Source organism: Chenopodium album, chromosome 27 (genome assembly GCF_948465745.1).
Source record: "Chenopodium album chromosome 27, dcCheAlbu1.1, whole genome shotgun sequence".
NCBI lineage: Eukaryota > Viridiplantae > Streptophyta > Magnoliopsida > Caryophyllales > Amaranthaceae > Chenopodium > Chenopodium album.
Window position 1 is genome coordinate 22922832 of NC_137860.1, and position 22274 is coordinate 22945105.

Sequence of the window (22274 nt, forward strand, 5' to 3'; positions counted from 1 at the left end):
CAAAGCATATAATATATTCATCAACTCTACTTTCACCTTGCCATAATAGCAAGCTAGAAGCAAGTTAATTATGGCTTCCAAATTGATATGTTTTGTGGCAATCTTTTCTCTCATATCAGTTTTTATGGGTACTTCCAATGCTTGGCTTATGCAGCCAGACTTTTATGCCTCTAGTTGCCCTAATGTTGAACAAATTGTGTACAATACTATGAAGCAAGCCGTTAGTAAGGAACCACGTATGGGTGCTTCTATTCTTCGCTTGTTCTTCCATGACTGCTTTGTCAACGTGAGTATTTTCGAATCTATAACCTTATTTTTCATTGCAATTTATACCATGTTCTACATAGATTTTTATATACAATATACTTTGACATATATGTAACAAATTATTATGGAAAGGAGGGAGAAAAATTTTGTTATCTCCAAGAGTGAGGGATAGCTCAAGTGGTTAGATCTTTCCTCCCGATTCCAAAAGATCATGGGATTGATTCTCAACCCGCCCTTGACCCTTATGGCTCTCTAAACAGTAAACACCAAAAAAAAAAAAAAAAAAAGTCTCCTCGTAATGTCTTAATTGATTATGATACTGTAAGCTTTTTTCTAGAAAGAAATTAGTTATAGAGATGATGATAAGTTTGGACAATTATGGGCCCCTATACAATTATATTGAAGATTTAGAGAAAATGATGGATGTTATCTACACAACAGGAGTGAAAAAATGAAGAATTAAAAAAATATATATACTAATTAACCTTACATGATCGATCGTGACAATTGATAAAATATTGCTTTACCTAGGGTTAAAGACCCATTCATAGTGAGTTTTGATCGCATTCATTGAAATCATGAAAGACAACCTCACAACCCTAACCAATGGATAATATACAACTTTGATATAATCATACGTATTAATAAACGGTCTACTAGCACAATGGAAAAGTAAATATATATGATCAATACTATTTTAGGAAAAATTACATCTTTTTTGTCACACTCCAAAATAATAGAAGTACGTACATGCAAGTCTTTGCTGACCCAAGCTTATCTCATAATGTATGTAACGGTTTTTCCAATTCCAAGTAAAATTATGTGATTAATTTAGTTACGAGGAATTATAAAAGGAATGTACCTGAGTAAAAAATGTGAACAAAGGAAGTATATATATGATTGTTTTATTTACACTAAAGGATCATAGTAGACTCGAATCAATATATACACAAATACACTATATATTGTTTATCTATTAAACTAACTCATGCATGTTTTTCATTCATTTCCCGTTACATTAGGGTTGTGATGCATCTGTACTCCTAGATGATACACCAACATTTACAGGGGAGAGAACTGCTAAAGCAAATGCAAACAATTCAATAAGAGGTTTTGAAGTGATTGATGCAATCAAGTGTAATCTTGAAGCTGCTTGCCCTCAAACTGTATCGTGTGCAGACATTCTAGCTCTTGCGTCACGAGATGGAGTTAGATTGGTAAGCATATGCTTCGTATAACTCATGAAGTACTTCTAAACTAAAGGTTTTGATCAATTGTACATATATAAATCTAAAGATTAATTAGTTGTTACTCCCTATCACTTATAGAACAAAAAGAAAAACTTCACTAAAATACGCCATATTACCTATTTCATTCCTCCATATTTTTTAATCAAAAGAAAAATCAATTAATATACTCCTAGATGAGTATACGTTTTAGCTAGGATGTGATGCAAAAATGTAAATAATAAATCTATAATTTATAATACAGTATATCTTGTCACGTGGCACATTCTATGTATCATCATCTCATTTAATCTAAGTGTTGATGTTTTAGTATGATGTCATTCTTTACACATATTAATGAACATATAATCATCATGGTTGGTAACTTGGTATACAATCTGAGCCCACTGCAACCACAAGTTTGATACTAAAATTATTTTTCACTTATCTAAGTTAAATAATGTGATTTCATTACAAAACCAAATCTAATGAATGACAATCGAAAATGAAAAATGAAAACTTCAAGACATCGTCTGATCCCACCAAAACTAGTTATATATTCAATTTTATAATCACCTCAATTTGACCTTATCAATCCTTTATCAAAATTTATTATTTTAGGATCCTACCACTTGATGTACCTAACTATATTTTCTCACATTGTGTAGTTAGGAGGCCCCACATGGCAAGTACAACTAGGTAGAAGAGATGCAAGAACAGCAAGCCTAAGCTTGGCAAACCAAAACCTTCCACCCCCAAGTTCAAGCCTTGCTAACCTCACCTCACTCTTTGCAAGACAAAACTTATCCATCGACGAAATGACCGCCCTCTCCGGTGGCCACACCATCGGCCTCGCTCGTTGCATCAACTTCCGACCCCACATCTACAACGACACTGACATCGATCCCACCTTTGCGGCCACACGCCAAGCCAACTGCCCTAAACAAGCTGGAAATGGAGACTTCAACTTAGCCCCTCTTGATCGTCAAACTCCAACCAAATTCGACAATGATTATTTTCAAAACCTTGTTCAAAAACGTGGTCTATTACATTCGGATCAAGAGCTTTATAATGGTGGATCTCAAGATTCCTTGGTGAAGAAGTATAGTACTAATCAAGCTGTTTTCTTTCAAGACTTTGTAGCTGCGATGATCAAGATGGGGAACATTAAGCTTCTTACTGGTACTAAAGGAGAGATTAGAAAGAACTGTCGTGTTATCAATTAGATTATTGTTAGTAATATCATCAGCTTATTTCATAATTATGGTTTTATAATTATGGTTTTAATAAAACTTGTACGTACTATATATGATTTGTATTTATTGTTGTTAGTGTTGTTACGTGGAAGTTGGAATTATACCCGAGTGATTTATGGGTGTGAAGATTGAAAAGGACAAGTGTAATTACGTACTCCCTCCGTTTTTAAATACTTATTTCATTTCTATTTTTTGCACTATTCATTTGTCATACTTTAACTAATATTTGTGATTTATACAAAAGAAAAAATATAGTCTTAACGGTACTTGTTGGAATCATCTCAATGAATAGATTATTAATTTTCAATTGTTAGAATTTATATTTATTGATAATTAAAGATATTAGTGATCAAAAATTAGTATCAAGCTGCCAGTCCATGAGTTGATAGCCACATGCCGCCTATCCTCCAAAGAAGGCATATTGAATGTATGGTAAAGCAGGCGGCTGGTATAGCAAAGCCATGTACAGGGCCGACTGTATCATATGAGGACCAGGCTGAACCCGAGGGCTGCTTGCTGGAGTCTCATGTACAGATTGGGAATACCTGACAGAGGTATTTTGAAAGCTATCATGATAGGTCGACGTAGAGGCCGACTCTGACAGCTGAGTTTTCTTCTACTCGATGTAATGTCGAGCATCAGAGAATGTTTTCTTGCTACCATCCGGCTGTAATTGTCGAATGGCTTTTCTTGTACCCGTTTGTGGGAAACGGATTCTGGAGAGGTTAAATTGAGGCTGAGCCTTCTCCTTAGGGGCAAGGTGAGGAGTCGGCTAACAGTCCCTGACCGACTTTTAGGAGTAGACGACTTCTTGGTGGCTAGTTGCTTAATTTCACCCCTGAGACTGCTCACGAGTTTCATGAGTTTGTCTCGGGTGACTGGGGTTGATCCTGCCGCTTGGGAAGGATCAACCGGCTGCTCTGAGGGCTTGCTTGGATGTCCAGCAGTATTGCTTGGACCTGCCTAGTCATGGCGACGCTCCCGCTTTTCTTTACTGTGGATGCGTCTAGAGATGAGTGACCCATCACGGCCCATGTAGGTTACGACGTCCGCGTCGTCCCTTGAATCATGGTCCGTTTGGACCAATACATCCTCCGGAGGCCGATTGGTCTCAGGAGTCGATATAGGTTCCTGTGAAGCCATCTTAGACGTACTCTCCCCACAGACGGCGCCAAATGTTTCGGAGTTTTTTGTGTCCCTTGGGAGAGTTACAACACTAAGACTGGATCCAACGAGGGGCGCCTGTACCTGCAAAACAACGAAGCACCGGACGGTCAATGGTCCGCCTCCAAAGATTAAGTTAGTATGGATTCGGAATGAAAACGTGAGGAAAGAAGGTTATCTACTTGGATTCCAAGCTTAGGTGTACTGTTTCTTGAGAGTGACAGTTCAGACAATGATTAGTATTCAATCAAGGTTATGTCATAAAAGTTGTAAAAGATCATATTAGGTCCCCATAAATGAGGAGAATGTTCCCTATTTATAGGGTCCTAGGAATGTGTGCCATTCCTAGGGTTTCGTGCCCTAGGGAAAGGCATGCCGTTATTTGCAGGGCCCCTTGGGATTTGGGCCTTGAAGGCCACCATTCCCAGAGGGCTGGATCTGCCAGACACGTGTCACCATCTGAAAGGTCCAAAGTGGCGCCCCTTTCAGTGACACGTGTCAGGCTCTGGCTGGGCCATTTGGCAGGGTAAAAATACCCAAATCACATAACACTTGGAACTTAAACACCCAATCAAATTGAACACCAATTACATTCTCTTTGATTAGTATTGTCTATCTCATTCTATTTCATACATTTTGACAAAGGGATCGTAAAGAGAATAACATGCCGGTTATAAATTAAATTGAGCCCTACACTCTTTTAAAGGGGCCCCAAAAATTTTACTACGTATAAGGTAGTATGAGACTATATAGAAAGACATAATCTAGAGAGATGGAGGATTTCTAAAGCCACTAAAAAATAGCTTGAGTATTCAAGGATTCTAATAATGCCCTTTGATATTGAATTATTATGATTGGATGGTACCATCTTAATATCAACAAAAAGTTTAATGGTATCAAGCAAGCTTATTGTGTTTGTTATATCAGCACTAATATAGAAGTTTTTTGGTACTAAAATGATATCATTCAAGCATAATTTAATACCAATGAATTTTATTAGCATTTTTGAAGACTCAACTATTAGATGCAGAGAACTTTCCAGAGAGATTTCATATGCAACATCTAATAACTAACTTTAATTTATATGAGTACTAACCTTTAAATGTTATGATATATACTACAACCTTGTCTGAAAATGAAATATAAGCATTAAATGAACTCCGTTGTACCTACACATTTTTTTAAAGAACACTATATATCTGATAGAGTATAAAACATATTCCTGGGCCTCAACCATCAGCTTAAACTTTTTCGTTGAGATGGTCCACTAATTACCATGGTATCAAAGCCAGGCCCACGATTTGGGACCTCTAATGGCTTGAGTATATTGTCAGACCCAAGTTTGGGACCTTTAATGACATTAAGTATTCTGGGCCAAATTGAATTGGATCAAGTGATCCTTGAGTTAAAAAGGGACCTTACATGTGAGGGGGAGTGTTGAAGTAAATCCCACCAAGTAACACATATAAGAGTCCCACATTGATTAAAAGAAGAGAGAGTTAAACACATTATAAGGCTAAGGGGCTACTCCTCCTATTGCCATATGGTTTTGGGATGGAATTTCCTTTGATCTTGTGAAGTGGACTCTCTCTCTTTGTTTGCGGGTGCGGCCCAGGCCCGCGTTTAACAATATCTAATCTTATAAATGATGCTTCTTCTGTTTTTAATTTCTTTATTATACCTATATTTTAAAAAAAAAAAATAAAACAAAAAAATAAAAGTAGGAACAATTATACAGAATTAAATCATGGGGAAATACATAAACGTAGAATGAAAAAAAAAATCAGACATCAATCACTTATGTTACTGTATTAATGTTTGATTTAGATTTTATTTCTTTATTCTGGGCTAGTGGACTACTTGCATTAGTTGCATGTTAGTATATCTTCTTTAAATTTGAATTATCATGTGGTTTTATCACTTTTGTATAATTGTGTCACTATATATGACTAGTAGTTGTGGTCATGCATTGTCAATGTTGAAAGAAAAGTGCAGCTACTTCAATAATTCTGACTTAAATGGACGTCTTATCCTACAACAACATGAAATAGAAAACTCTATTTAATTAAAACCTTTAATTTGACAAAAAAAATTCTTCTCCCCCGTTCCCTTTTTGTTGAAGATATTGTTTGACAAAGTTACAAGTTACAACATGTCAACATGCTTGGTCTAAACAACATTATATGAAACACATATTTATTGCTTTTATGTGATACTTCGTATTAACGTAGGATGTAGTACATTTGTTTTGCTCGGCTATTTATGTATGTTGAGAGTATGTAGACTTTAATGGTTAAGATGGATGATATGTTTATGGCTCTATAATTCATTGTAACTTTTGTGACTTAATTAATTCATTATCAAATTAAATTTGGTCTTGAATTATGGTGGAAGCAATTAATAATAAAATACATATGTAATCACCATATACGTACATAGCTTAATAATGATACATAATTATAAAACATAAATTAGTGTGTGGCCCGGGCGATGCCCCGAGTTGCTAGTTTGTACTTGCTGGTTTCGAGTTTAAATCTTGCTATAAACATTTTTTAGTTGCCAAACTCAATCATTACATATTGGAAACAAATAGTATAATCAAACATCAATTAACGTATCTAAGTTGACTATAATTTTGTTGGATAAAAAACACAATTAACAAATGGCTAAGATGGTAAGACTTGTAACTTAAGACTTGTTGGTCTTGAGTTCAATTCTTGTTATAAGAATTTAGATGCAAACCTAATCCATGTTGTGAAGGTGACATGTCATGTTTATAGTGACATGTGGCACATATTACTGACATGTCGAACATAAAAAAAGGTGACACGTGAAACATATTCTGTTTTATGAACACTTTTTAATATATAATAAGTATAGATTGATTGATTTTGATGTACATTTAAAATTGTTATGGATAACTTGATAAAAATAGAGTTAAATTTAAGAAATTAAGAATTGAAAACCGAAGGTTTTAGTTTTAATTTCGAATCAAATAGAATAAATTAATTGAAAGTATCCTCAGATACCTTCAATATTGTACCTTTATCATCTTATGATGTCTTGATTGAACTTTATAAACCTTATTAGAATGCATAGTGTTTGATGGAATCATGTTGGTATTGATGGATATCAACTACAACTTGAATTTGACTTGAATAGAACTTGAGTTGTAGTTGAAGGGTGTTTTGTAAACGATCAAAGGTTAAATACTGGTATTTAGGGCTTATAGTGCGAATTTTTCATTTGAGAAAAAAGGTTGCGAAAGTGTATAGTTATTAGTGGAGAATCGTGAAAGAGGGTTTCCGCAGCACAACACTAGTTCCAGCGACTAGTGTATGTGCTAGTTTCCCAATATGACCTATTTCCAGGGCCGACTTTATATTCTATATTCTGTGTTGAATTGAGTGTTTGTTGTATAATAGGCTTAAAGTTAGTTTACGTGCAAAACAAGTAATTTATGACTCCGATCCGGCATAGGCGGATTTTTGTTCGAGCTTTGGTCTGTTTGACGGGATTTTGAGATGTGTGGGCTTAGTAAGAAAACTCCGATCCGCCAGTGGGTTTTCCGCTGTCAGTCCCAAGCTTGGATAAAGGAGGAGGGTTTCAGTAGGCCAGTGACAGCCAGTGTAAAACTTTTTCACATCTCTTGGCATGAGCCACAATGATTGAGATTAGTACTAGGATGGGTGACCTCCTGAAAAGTCCTCATGCTGGTTCATGTAGCCGACCCACTAATGGGAATAAGGTGTTCAAGGTGGCGAAGAAGAAGATATTAAATAGAGTTCTAAATGAATATCAATTAATAAAGGTTTGTTAGGCACATTTTGAAAGATGTATATATAAGCATTATCTGGTGCATTTTTCAAATTCAAATTAGGTCAAATGCTATTTGGTGCATTTTTAAAATTCAAACTAGCTTTTTGGCCCGTTCAATGCACGGCTTGTTAATTGGGTCAATTATTTTCATATGTAGGTATGCTTTTATACAACGAAGTATTGTTTCATTTCTAAAACTTACAAGAAAAAAAGTGAGGGTAGCACTGTGAAAGAAGATGAAGGAGTTTAGTTAGATATATGCATTAAGATTGTGGGATATGAAATGACATATTAGATTATTAAATCATATTTAAAGTCTATAAGATGCATCTAAAGACAATTTTTATTATAATTCGTATGTTTATGTAATGCGTACTAATTAATTGAACGATATTTTATTATGGTGGAAATAAAACACTTCATTTTCTTCATTGAATTTGCAAGTTATAAAATGCATGAAGACTTAAACAGTTAAACTTAAATATTATTAAGGGAGGTGACATGTGGCATATAGGGGTAATGAGTGGGTGACTTGTGATGTCATGTGTCATATGAAAAATTTGTAATTTGTGTTTTTAAATACTAAGTATAGATTAGGTCAAATGCGATTTTGTAGGGAATATTTCAAGCATCCCAAAATTGAACCCCCACTGTGATCATACATTTAAGCACGGTGGCGTCCAAAGAGAAAGAAGTTAGCAAAAGAGTTGCCAACAAGTTTTAGGAACTTGTAAACCGTTCACAGGCTGAAGTTTTCACCTCTTCACGATCCAAAAGATCGCTAACTCCATAGGTTTGAAACCATGAATGACTGAATATTCGGGGATGAGGGTACGAATTCAATCTAAAAGAAAAAGAACCCACCCTATAAAATAGGCCTCTACTTTATTCTGCATATATTCATGTGCGCTTTCTAACTAACATACAATCATTAGGTTAGCCCTAAACATGTTTAATCTATGTTGGTTGAATATTAATGCACAAATAAATCTACTATTGGCGATCACTTGAATTAAATTCATATTAGCCTAAACCAAATTATTAATTATCTTATTAGGTGTGATTTCAAGTATAAATTCACTTTAAACCTGCAGAAAAAGCGTGATCAAGAAATAACAATTATATATCAAGCAACATATATGATAATAAAACAATCATCATCATAACAAAGCTTAATAATAATAATAAGATCCTAGGCATGATACTAATAATACTAATAATAATACTAATAATAATACTACTAATAATACTAATAATAATAATACTAAAAATAATAATAATACTAATAATAATAATACTACTAATAATAATAATACTAATAATAATACTAATAATAATGCTAATAATAATAATACTAATAATAATACTACTAATAATACTAATAATGATACTAATAATAATAATAATAATAATACTAATAATATTAATACTAATAATACTAATAATAATAATAATAATAATAATAATAATAATAATAATAATAATAATAATACTAATACTAATACTAATACTAATAATAATAATAATAATAATAATAATAATAATAATAATAATAATAATAATAATAATAATAATAATAATAATAATAATACTAATAATAATAATGATGATGATGATGATAATAATAATAATAATAACAATAATAATAATAATAATAATAATAATAATAATAATAATAATAATAATAATAATAATAATAAGATCCTAGGCATGATACTAACAAATCCTAACATGTCACTAAACAATAATGATCAAAGCTTTAACCCTAACATGATACTAACATGATATAATAAATAGGAAGCAACCTGTAGGGAATATTTCAAGCATTACGATAACCCCAAACTTGAACCCCACTGTGATCATACACTAAAGTACGGTGACGTTCCAAAGGGAAAGACAAAGAGCAAAAAGAGTCGCCAACAAGTTTTAGGAACTTGTAAACCCAAAAGACAATCCAAAGGACCGTCAACTACTCCATAAGGTCTTGAACCAAACAGGGTCCGGGGATGAGGGTACGAATCCAATCTACAAAAGAAAGGACCCGCCCTATAAAATAGGCCTCTACTTTGTTCTGCTCGTATTCATGTGCGCTTTTCGAATAACATACAAACATTATATTAATCCTACCCTGTTTATCTATGTTGGTTGAATATTAATGCACAAATAATACTATTATTGGCGATCACTTGACTTAAAATCACATTAGCCTAAACCAAATTATTAATTATCTTATTAAGCGTGATTCCAAGTACAAATTCCCTTTAACAATCATAAAAGGTGTGATCAAGCAATAACAATATATCAAGCAACATAATAATCATAATAATAAATAATGATAATAACATGATAAGACATAATAAAGCTTGATAATAATAGCAAGATCCTAGGCATGATACTAACAAGATTAATAACAAATCCTAGCATGTCACTAAACAATAAAGATCAAAGCTTTAAACCTAACATGGTACTAACATGATATTAGAAAGAGTAAAGGCATCCTAAACATGATTCTAGAAAGCATTAAAAACATCCTAACATGATACTAGGAATTAATCAAATCTAAACATGCTTTCTACATTGAAAGAGAGTAATAAGATTACATACTTTGAAGCCTCGTACCTCTTTCTAATAACAAAATACACAAGTTAGTAAACTTCAATGAAAATAATAAAGAATAATTAAAGAATTAAATTGAAATCAAATTAAATAAAGTTTTGACTAGTTTTGGACCAAACCCTCAGAAAATATCAAACCTTGCACGTCTAGGGCGAAGGCAACTTCGAACTTGGCTAAGAGACTCTAAGTCTTGTGAATGCGGAATATTGTTTGGAAAAGATAGTTTAGAAATAGAGAGGGAAAGAATAAGAATTAACTAATTCTTGAGAGAGAATAGAGAGAATTGAGGATGAGAGTTGATGAAAGTTCATGAATAAAAACGGAGGTTTGAGACCCTATTTATAAGGAAAAAGTCCGAAAAATCATAGAATTTGATAAGGAATAAAACTCCACTCTGTCACTAACAAACCGACCTTGTCGCCAGATTTTTATCTTGTCGCCAGGCGACAGAGTCTGTCGCGAGGCGACAAGCCTGTCGTTTCGCGACAAGACAGTTTTTTGCGGATTTTGTTTTAATCATATCTTTTGATCTAGAAGTCCAAATAAGTCATATAATATGTCGTTGGAAAGATCTTAAAGTCTACTTTCTAATGCAATTGGAATCAGATTAAAATATTTTGTAGATAAAAGGATATGGACGAAATAGTGAAAGGGTATCGGTTTTGGATAGAGTTTCGTATATCTTTAATATCTTTTTCGTTATAGCTCGGATTTATTATTATAATATATCATCGGAAAGATAATTTCAAGATCTATCCAACCATATTAAATTTGGATAAAAAATATGAGGCACGAAAATAATATCTGACTATCTTTGAGCATCTTTAAATCCGAATAGAATTAGGAAAGTTTTAAAAGAAGGAAAGTTTATATTCAAATCAAATTCCTTGATCTTATCTTTTCAAAAAAGGATAATTAAGATATTTTAGAAACTTATAGAAGATTCTAATCAATCCTAATTAGTTTAGGAATAGGATTAAACCTTTGGACCCTCCTCATGATCATTGGGTCGTAGGTAAAATCCGGTTTGGGCCCAGTTTAGTAATTTGGCCATAACTTCCTCATTATTCATCGGAATTGGGCTTATAATATATCGTTGGAAAGGTCTTTTAAAGCCCCATCCAACTACACCATTATTGGACCCTTATCATGGACCAAAATAAACTGAATTGGACGTTTTCATAAAATAGAGGTGTTTTCGAAAACAGAAAAAGAGATTTTAATAAAAACTAACCGCAACACTTGACTTTTCACACTTTCACCTCATTCGATTATGGTTCGACGCAAAAGGTATTCATCACTGGGTTTGGTTTTGGGGAGACACAAATGGGTGTCTACACAACCTAAACATAATACATGAAATTAAAGCATAAAAAAAATCCTAACATGATACTAGAAATAAATAAATAATAAACATGCTTTCTACAAGAATAGAGCAATAAGGCTACATACTTTGATGCCTCGTGCCTCTTTCTAATAACAAAATACACGCGTTAATAAACTTCAAGAAAATAATAAAATCAAAGAATTAAATCAAATAATTGAAATAAAGAGTTAAAAAGTTTAGACTGGATTTGGGGTCCAAACCCTCAGAAAGTATCAACCTTTCACGTCTAAGGAGAATGCAACTTCGAAGTTGGCTAGGCTTGTCTAGAACTGATGAGTGCGGTATGGTGTATTTTGTGAAAACCTAGTTCAAAAAGCTAGAGAGAAAAAGAAAGCTATATTGCGAGAGAGAAAGAGAATTAGAGAATTCTGGGTGATTGTTGATGATTAGAAAACGGGAGATGTGACGTCTATTTATAGGGAAAAAGTGTGGAAATTGATAGAATAGAGTTAGAATTCGAATCAGAATAAAAAAAAAAAAAAAAACCCTTCTGTCACTAGACGACAGGATAGCACCAGACGACAGGCTTAGCGCCAGGAGACAGACCTTGGCGCCAGGTGCTGATTAAGGGTTTTAACACGTTTTGTACACGGAATCCTCTCCTTAATATGATTAAGTCGTAAATTCCGTGTTTATCAATTAAAATCAGTTTTTTCATAAAAAAAACACTGATTTTATTCCAAGCAAAACTCTTTAAAACTTAATTATCAATTCTAATTCCATTAGGATTTAAGAGAACATTCTAGATGATTCTAGAAGACTATAATCAATCATAATTGCTTTAGGAATGATAATTAATAGTAGGCCCTCCTTTAGATAATTGGACCACATATAAGAACCAAACCGAGCCCAACTTAGTATTTTGGCCATAACTTTTTCATTATTCATCGGACTTGAGCTTATAATAAATCCTTGGAAAGCTCTTTTAGAGCCCAATCCAACTACATTATTATTAGACCTTTATCATGGACCAAACTAAATTCTAATGTCTATTTTCATAAATACAGCAGGATTTTCAAAAACAGAAAGAAGGATTTTAAACAACTACAACACTAGAGTTTTCACACTTTCACTTCGTTCCATAATCATTCGACGTGAAAGACATTCATCACTGAGTTTGTTTTGGGGAGACACAATTATTGGGTATCTAGAGATTTACTTTTCGATCATCAAATATTTTTAGAAAGACTCGCGCGAATAGGTGCCTACAAGTGGTCAATAATGGTGGTAAGGGTTGTGGTTCAGGATCAGGGTAATGTTGTCAGTAGTGTTTAAGGCTTGGGGAAAGGGAATAGAAAAAGAGAAATTTGTGAAAAAATGATCTTTTAAGTGATCAGCTTTTCGTAAAAAACCTTTTAAGTGAAATGTTGTGAAAAAAGGACATTTTTAGTTGTAATATGTTTTATGGGGTACTTGGTTGAGTTTTCTTGGTGGTCAATGTCAGAGCTCCAACGTTGACTTTCACGTGTTAGTCACGTGAGTTAAAAAGAAAAAAAAATAATTATTTTTATCCCCCAAATTTCAGAAAGAGAAAGGGGGTAAATTGAAAGGGGTTGTTCTACAGCGAAGGGAAATTTGGGGGAAAATTTTAATTTTTGTTATTTTTAACTCACGTGACTAACACGTGAAAGTCGACACCGGAGATTCGGCGTTGACCACCAAGAAAACTCGCCCAAACCCTTTAAAACATAATACAACTTTAGAGGTCTTTCTTCACAACTTTTCACTTAAAAACTCCTTTTACAAAAAGTCAACTACTTAAAACGTCATTTTTTTACAAATTTCTCATAGAAAAACATTTGAGGGTAGAGAATCCGTTTATAAAGAGGGTAAAGGAAACAATCAAACTATCATTGGAAACAAGGGATGAATTGAGTCGTCTTGATTCTCTTACCTTATCCCAAAAACCTCAACCAAACACCCTCTATATATATAGATTAATATGTTGTGTTTGGCCCTTGCTAATACCGACATAATGACAGATATACTCTATGATCAACATTTATTAGTATTAAGTTTTTTTTTTTTTTTTTTTTTTTTTTTTTTTTTTTTTTTTTTTTTTTGACAAAAGAACTATCAAAGAAAAATACAAACTACAATAGAAAGAGACAAAATTAGAAATGAAAAAACAACAACTGCCGTCGTCGAGCACAACCAGCTAACCAATGAGCCGGAGAAACCCAGGACCGAGGAACCTTACGAAGGTCGCACACCAAAAACGACTCAACAACCGCCCGCAATTCCAGAATGAGCCACCAAACCGAAATGTCCATTGGACCTGAACTTGGAAGCAAAGAAAGGAGGGTTGCACAATCAGAATTGTAGATTTGTAGGCTCTATCATCTGATTTCGTTCCTTAAGATCAAGGTAAATAAAATATGACCGTTAATCATGTGAAAAAATCTTAAGAAACTGATAGAGTATAAAACACAATCTTGAGCCTCAACCATCAGTTTAAGCTTATGGTTGAGTTAGTACTCTAACTTGGTGTCGGATTTAGCGTGACACAAAGGTCACGGGTTCAAATCTCAAAATCGTGATATTTGTGTCACGCTAGCTTTGATACCATATTAGAGGACCAACTCAACCAAAATTTTAAGCTGATGGTTGAGGTCCAAGATTATGTTTTATACTCTATCAGAAACTTGTAATTAAATGTCTTTGTGATAACTAATACCAGCTTGAATTCTTGCTTGAAGCACTTACCTCGTCAATAAGATTCTTTGAGTTGTTATCTTTATTTTGGGTTGAAAACATGACGATGATTTTGTAGTGGATGGGCAGCCGCCTTAAATGAGTAATTTTCAATCAACTTTTTGTAACTACTTTCAGTTATATATATATCTACTAGTTGCCACTATAAGTACAATCTAATATGTTAATAATGTTATCCAAAGATTACAAAACCAATGTAACAAAATGATGAAGTAGTTATTGGCTTGTGCACATGCAGTCATTATGCACTCGACGAAAAAAAAAAAAAAAAAAAAAAAAAAGTAAAATTAAAAAAAAATAAATGTAAAAAAAATGAACATGAAACATGTATGAATGCATGAAGTTTTTTTTTTTTTTTTTCCTCTTCTGAAAGAAATCCTAAATAACACTAAATTTCATTAATTAAAGTCATACGGCATCTACAATTGACAATTAACGATAATGAAAACAAATTTAACATAATCAAACAAGAATTAATCGAGGAAGGGCTAAGAATCCAAATACATAAATATAACAATTCGGCACATTCTCGATTCGTTGTCTCATACAACTTTTTGAGTGGATTCGTCGTCAAATCGCAATTTTGTGAAAAAGTAAATTCTTGTACTGATTCCATAACCCGATTCCGAGCCATAATCAATCATAGCCCCGCACAACCGGAGACCAAATTAAACACAAATAAAACCTTGTCTTTCGAAGGAGATCGAAAAAACCTTTTCTTTCGAAGGAGATAAACTCTTTCTTTCGAGGAAGACATTATTGTAACCTAAGAAACAAAAAGATTAAAAAGAAAATAAAGATTGGGGTTTTCCACCGGTGAAATCTGATGGAAGCTCCTTCAAAATTTACAATGGAGGCTAGAGTTAAGGAGAGAGGAGGCTATATGAACACAAGAGTTAAAACCAAAAAAAATTGGAGAGGGGGGGGGGGGGGGTGCACATATTTTGTAGAATTTAAATCCAAAGAACTTGTTTAATCTATATGCTCAAACGCAAAGAACATATACTTTAAACCCAAAAAACATGCTCAATTTATTAAATAATAAGGTGTATTGAACATAGGGCGTATTGAACTCAATATAAATTAAAAGATATAATAAAAAAAATTTAAATAAAAAACATGGGGCATATTCAAATAATACCGGTATAAATTAAAAGACCATATACAGAGTAATTTAAGAAAAATAGAACATAGCTAGAGATATAATCAAGTGGGGTCAAAATACATTTGCTTAAATTTTGTTAGGATCGAATGATCAAATTTTTATAAAAAATATGATAAATTCCAAAATTTAACATTTGAAAATTTTTATTTAGCAAATTCAAGGACCCTACTTAGGACAATGTGGCTCCGCCACGGGCTAAACCGCAAAGAGCATTTTGACTAGGTACAACAAGAGCAATATACACCAGCTAATTTGCACTTGTACTCCATTTGTTAATGGAAGTTGAACTTGCTTTTTATTTTGAAATGTTTGAAAAAGTTCGATTCACTTTTACTCTTTGTTTTTTTTTTGTTATTCTATCTGGTTCAATCTTTGAGCTAATCTGGATTTTGGGATCACTTCTGGTTGGTTATGTTCCAGTCTCTCCCAATTATTGTTGCGGAGGATCGAACACAGGTCCTCCCTACCAAGTGTAGTCCCAATCATCACTACACCAACATTCAATTGGTACTTATACTTTATTTTTTTTGGAAAGCTATTTTACTATCTTGCTTCTCTCCCCCACCCCCCACCCCCTCCACACACACTATTTAAGCCTCGTTCATTTCACCTTAATTTTGCGGAACCGAAATTAATTTTACTAAACTGAAATTATTTTTGCTGAAATTAAATTATTTTTACTGAACTGAAACAAATTTTGCTAAAGTAAAATTATTTTTATTAATTCTCTATTATATTTCTTCTTTATTATTCACTTCTTTAGAGTTACTCATTTTTACTGAACTAAAATTAATTTTACTGAACTTAGATTAATTTTACAAAACTGAACTTACTTTAATTTTACTGAACTGACATTATTTTTGCTGAATATTATTTTTGTAAGGTGAACTAAACAGGGCCTTACACATCATTTTTACATCATCTCTTTTTCTTAACATGAGCCATCGCTCTATTTTTTTGGTAATAAAGGAAACTTGTTGCAATAAGTTCTGGTTTAGGTTCTTAAGTTTTTTTAAGGAAATTTTGCAAAAAACCACCTTTTATAAACAATTTTTTGCAAGAAACCACCTTATAATTTTTTTTTTTGCTATGACACACCTTAATCAAATTTTTTTTTGCAAATCAATACCTTTATGTCGGAAAATGAGGTTTACCCCATTTTCCGGCGTTGACTACCCCAATCTACCCACGAAACCACCTCTTTCTCCAGCCCCACCCACGAAACCACCTCCTCCTAAGCCCCTCCCACAAAACCACCTCCCTCCTAAGCCCCTCCCACAAAACCACCCTTTTATGGCGTTGACCACCATAAACACACCCCCTTTTACGGCGTTGACCACCCTAAACACACCTCTTTAACGACGTTGACCACCCTAAACCCTCCTCTATAGCCCTAGCCACCCTTCTCCCCTCCACTGTCAGTTTCGCGAGTGCAAATGGCGTAGTTAACGCTGGAAAATAGGGTTTGACTCTATTTTCCGTCATAAAGGTATGGTTTTTCAAAAAAAAATTTGATTAAGGTGTGTCTTTGCAAAAAAAAAAAAAAATTCATAAGGTGTTTTCTTGCAAAAAAATGCTTATAAAAGCTGGTTTTTTTTGTAAAATTTCCTTTTTTTTATATGGAACTTGTTATTGTGTACCCTATCAACAACTTACAACAATGCAAGCCCATTCTAGAATAACAATTAAAATTCAAACCATTTAAACAAATCTAAAATCAAATCATTTTTTTTAATTAAAATATACTTTTTAAAAAAACTAACTACAATTTATTTGTGTTAGTTGAGATGAATACTACAAGAGGGGGAGTGAATTGTATGTAAGTTCTTAGTGGCTACTTTTGCGGAATATAAAAACAAAATGTAAAGGAACTTGCAATGCACACAGTATTTTATGAGGAAGCCTTACAAAGCCCAACTGTAAGTAAAACCTCAACCCTCTAAATGATTTCCGAAACCAAACAAATCCACTATAATAAGGCAAACACATAAGTTACAACCTATTATACTCAGACCTTTACTCACAAGTTTCAGACTAAACTTGCTACACAATAGGTTCCTATCTTACCCCGACCTAAGTCCCTGGCTTAGATTCACTTGTACTCCCCGAGCATCTCTTTCTCTGCTTTATTTAACCTTGAAGCCTACAACAATGTATGCAAAGATATAAAAAAAAAAAAAAAAACACACACACACACACACCCAATTAAGAACTCAACCAATACAAAGTATTGATTCCTAGTATATGAAAGGTAATCTACGCATGAAACCCGACACTAATATGACAAAGTATGGACTTGGCAAACTTACACAATTAAGCACACTTCGAATTCTTCACGCATAAGCTCAAATAAAATAATGAAATGAAATTTCTACAATTTATACAAGACTTGCTCGTATCGAAAGTAGGGTTTTCAAAAGATAAATATGTTTATTTACCAAAATCTCAAAACACGGTTTTAAGTAAATCTTTTTAAAAGAAAATCTTTTTAGAAAAACTTATCAAAGATAAATCATCAAAAGAATAATATCGTTTGATAATACGTTTTTAAGAAATAAAACATTTTAGAAAATCTTTTCTTGAAAACTTATCTTTTTAAACTTTCCTAATTTTAACTTGTCAAGCTCTTTTGTCACGTTTCTAATAGGTCTTCACACGTAAACTTAACAATCATATTTACAGCAATTCTATAAGATAAAAACTTAGCAAAACTAAATTGCCTTGTCAAGATATTAAATTCCATGATACTAGCTTGAGCTTCACGCAGTCTTAGACTGAGTTCCTGCTGTCACTTGTACTCCAATTCTGAACTGGAACTTCGCATGCCAAGTTCTTGTGGAACTTGTTGTCTTCAACACAGACCAAGTCGAACATCTCAACTTGTTGTTTTCAAGTTCTTGTCAGGGAACTCAGATAGTTCTTGTGAGAGAACTCTTCTTCTATCTTCTTTAACTTTCCTTGGAACCTCCTCATGTCTTCTTAGTTAGGTTACTCTTCCACTTCCAAAGTCTACTTCACCTGTCCTAATCACAACACTTAGAAAATTCTTTATTAGATGACGTTTGCTATTTTGTGTTCATCATCATCAAAACCTTTAATTTTTCAACAATCTTAGTCTAAAAAAAACACAAATCCTCGAGCTCGAACTGGTACTCATGCATTGGTTCCACATCTGGTTCTCGGATTAGGCTCCAATTTTAAGAAACTTGTTGCAACAGGTTTTGGTTTTGGTTTTGGTTTTGATTTCGAATTTTCATATGCTAATTATCATGTAGTATTGCTCTACATATATTTTTCCCTTAAGTATAAATCACCATGTATAATTAAAATAAAAATACATACAATTAATGAAATGGAAACAAATATTTTGTTAGTGATGCAATTACCTCATAGATCATCATTTGAAACTAACCATTTGAAACCATTTGAAAACGTCAAAGTATAAAAGAATTTGATGGTTGAAAGAATTTGATTACGCCATAAATACTATACATGGGTTTAATTGAATAATTTATATAGTGTTTCTTTATTCGTGATTGCTAATTATTGTAACATTATGTAAGAAAGTAATGGAACAAACAAATTATGTGAATATCCAATTTAATATACAAATTAGCTTCACCATCACTTGATTGACATCATAATGTATTATTTAAGTCAACTAAAAATTATCTTCGTTTGAAATAATTCATGGAAACGCGTTTAAGTTGTAATCTTTGACATAAAGTCCACACAATGTATGTATCTTGGCCATGCACGTTGTTTTTGGCTTCATATGACCATGCTTAGCTTATTATGGCAATATATATACTAGTGTAACTTCCCTTCATTCTCTACTTCACCTCACAACTTACAATAATTGGTAGCACAACATCTTCTTGTCTACACACAAATTCGAGCACCCGTTTTCATGGCTTCTACAATCCGTTTTTCGATTTTACTCTCCCTCGTTTTGCTTATCGCAAGCTCTACAAATGCACAACTTACACCGTTTTTTTATGCTAGGACATGCCCTACGCTTCAACTTATTGTAACTAATACTATGAGGCAGGTGTTAGTAAAGGAGCCGCGAATGGGAGCTTCTATACTTCGATTGTTCTTCCATGATTGTTTTGTTAATGTAAGAATTTGAAATCATAGATACATACAGTTATATTAAAGTTTTTATTTATTCTATATGTATGTCTAACTTATTATCTACTATTGATATGTTTGTGTCTTTAGGGATGTGATGCTTCAGTCCTACTCGATGATACACCCACCTTCACCGGTGAAAAGAACGCGTTACCTAATCAAAACTCAGCTAGAGGCTTTGATGTAATTGACACAATCAAGTCTAATGTAGAAGCAGCTTGTAGTGGAACGGTTTCATGTGCTGACATACTCGCCCTTGCAGCACGAACTTCAGTTTTCTTGGTAAGTACTCTGTTTTTATGGTTCAAATATTCAAAATGCAACATTACTAGATGAAATTAATATGGCAGGTAATCTGGTATGTTTATTTAGTGTTAACATGTGATTTGTTGTAAGCTTGTAACATACTATTTTCATTACACTTTTTGTACTTGATAATTATTTTGTTGCTTTTGTTGATCCCTTTTGGGACTTTATGTACTTCGTATTACAAAAACAAAAGTTCGGATTATTATAAGAAGATATCTAAATAAATTGGGATTATTCTAGAATAATCAAAAGTTGAGATTATTAAAAACTAATTTTTCTTAATTAATTAAATACTTATTGGCTTATTGCACAACTATGCTAAAAATTAAATAATTCTATGATTTCATAGTTGGAATGTGATTACACAAAATACTTCATAGTTCAACAAATTTGATCTAGTTAATCTTTTTAGTACATTTATTGAGTATTATTTGTGAAATTTAAAATATTCAAAAGTTGCAAATAATATGAAACCGATGTTATATCATACGTTACCATTCTAAGCAATTTAGCAATTTTTCATGCAGTTGGGAGGTCCCTCATGGATAGTACCATTGGGAAGAAAGGATGCAAAAACAGCAAGCCAAAATGCAGCCAACACTAATCTCCCACCACCCTTTGCCAACCTAACAACCTTGATCTCATCCTTCGCCGCCCAAGGCCTGAACGCCCGTGACATGACCGCCCTCTCAGGAGCACACACTATCGGTCAAGCACGATGCACCACCTTCCGAGACCACGTCTACAACGATACCAACATCGACCCCAACTTTGCCACCCTCCGCAAGTCAACATGTCCCGGTCCTGGCTCCGGTACAGGGGATGACAACCTGGCTCCAATCGACATCCTATCACCTAACCGTTTCGATAATGGTTACTTTCGAGACCTCGTGAATAGACGTGGGTTATTCCACTCGGATCAAGAGTTGTTCAATGGTGGATCACAGGATAGGTTGGTTAGGCTTTATAGCTTGAACTTTGCTGCTTTTGCTATTGATTTTGCTAATGCAATGGTGAAAATGGGGAATATTAGTCCACTTACTGGATCAAGTGGAGAGATTAGGATGAATTGTAGGATTATAAATTGATTAATGTTGTTAGAATTCAATATTGATTTGTTAATACTATGACTTGTATATTAAGTTATACTGTTGTAGGAAGGATTGGGTTCGTTATAAAATAACTTGGCCCATTTCTTTAGGAGAAAAATATGTAACTAGTGGAAATACATATCGTTTATAAAAATTTCGGACTCCGTATTATATTGCAATATTTTTTTATTAGTCTACAATTTCTCTCTCGTAATCACAATTTTACGGGGTTTTTTTTCGTTTATTAGTTATAAGAGAGGTTATTGTGTCCGTCTGTACTGACAAAATGCGGATTTTTAATATCCTCAATTGGAGGGATGATATCCTCTATTGACTGGATGATATCCTCTATTAGCTAGATGATATTCTCCATAAACTAGATTATATCCTTTATTGACTATATGATATCTCTTACTGGGTGGATGATATTTCTACTAGCTGAATGATATCCTATATTGGTTGGATGATATCCTCTACTATCTAGATGATATCCTCTACTATTTGGATGATATCATTTATTGGCTATATGATATCCTTTATTAGCTGATGATATCCTTCATTGGCTGAATAATATCCCCTATTGACTATATGGTATCATTTATTAGCTGAATGATATTTCTACTAGTTAGATGATATCCTGCATTGACTATATGATATCATTTATTGGTTGAATGATAAATCTACTAGCCAGATGATATTCTCTATTGGCTGAATGATATCATATATCCAATAGAGATATCATTCAGCCATTATATCATATAACCAATAGGATATCATCCAGCCAATAAAGGACATCATAATCACAATCATAAATGATATCATATAGCCAATAGAAGATATCATCTAACCATGATATCATATAGCCAATAGAGGATATTATCCATCCAATAAAGGATATGTATAACTTGTTTGGGGATATATATAATTTGTTTGATAATATGTATAACAATGGTGGAACCTCCATTGAAGATCTCGTACTAAGGTCATGGGTATAACATAACTTGCTCATTTTTCAACCAAAATACATGCATATGTTATCAAAATGCTCACAATTCAACATACAATCATATGAAACAACCAATTTCAACAATTATACACATATAATAAAGCCCCAATTTGATTTTT

General features: G+C 33.2%; 2 protein-coding genes across 2 annotated transcripts; both read left to right on the forward strand.

Moving 5' to 3' along the window:
* Positions 1-2949, forward strand: LOC145619155 (peroxidase 4-like). Its single transcript, XM_081673769.1, has 3 exons — positions 1-286; positions 1290-1484; positions 2162-2949. Exons 1-3 carry the CDS (start codon positions 71-73, stop codon positions 2717-2719), a joined length of 969 nt encoding a protein of 322 aa, XP_081529895.1. The 5' UTR covers positions 1-70; the 3' UTR covers positions 2720-2949.
* Positions 2950-19525: 16576 nt separating this feature from the next.
* LOC145619496 (peroxidase P7-like) lies at positions 19526-21303 on the forward strand. Its single transcript, XM_081674198.1, has 3 exons — positions 19526-19735; positions 19840-20031; positions 20586-21303. Exons 1-3 carry the CDS (start codon positions 19526-19528, stop codon positions 21144-21146), a joined length of 963 nt encoding a protein of 320 aa, XP_081530324.1. The 3' UTR covers positions 21147-21303.
* Positions 21304-22274: the final 971 nt, after the last annotated feature.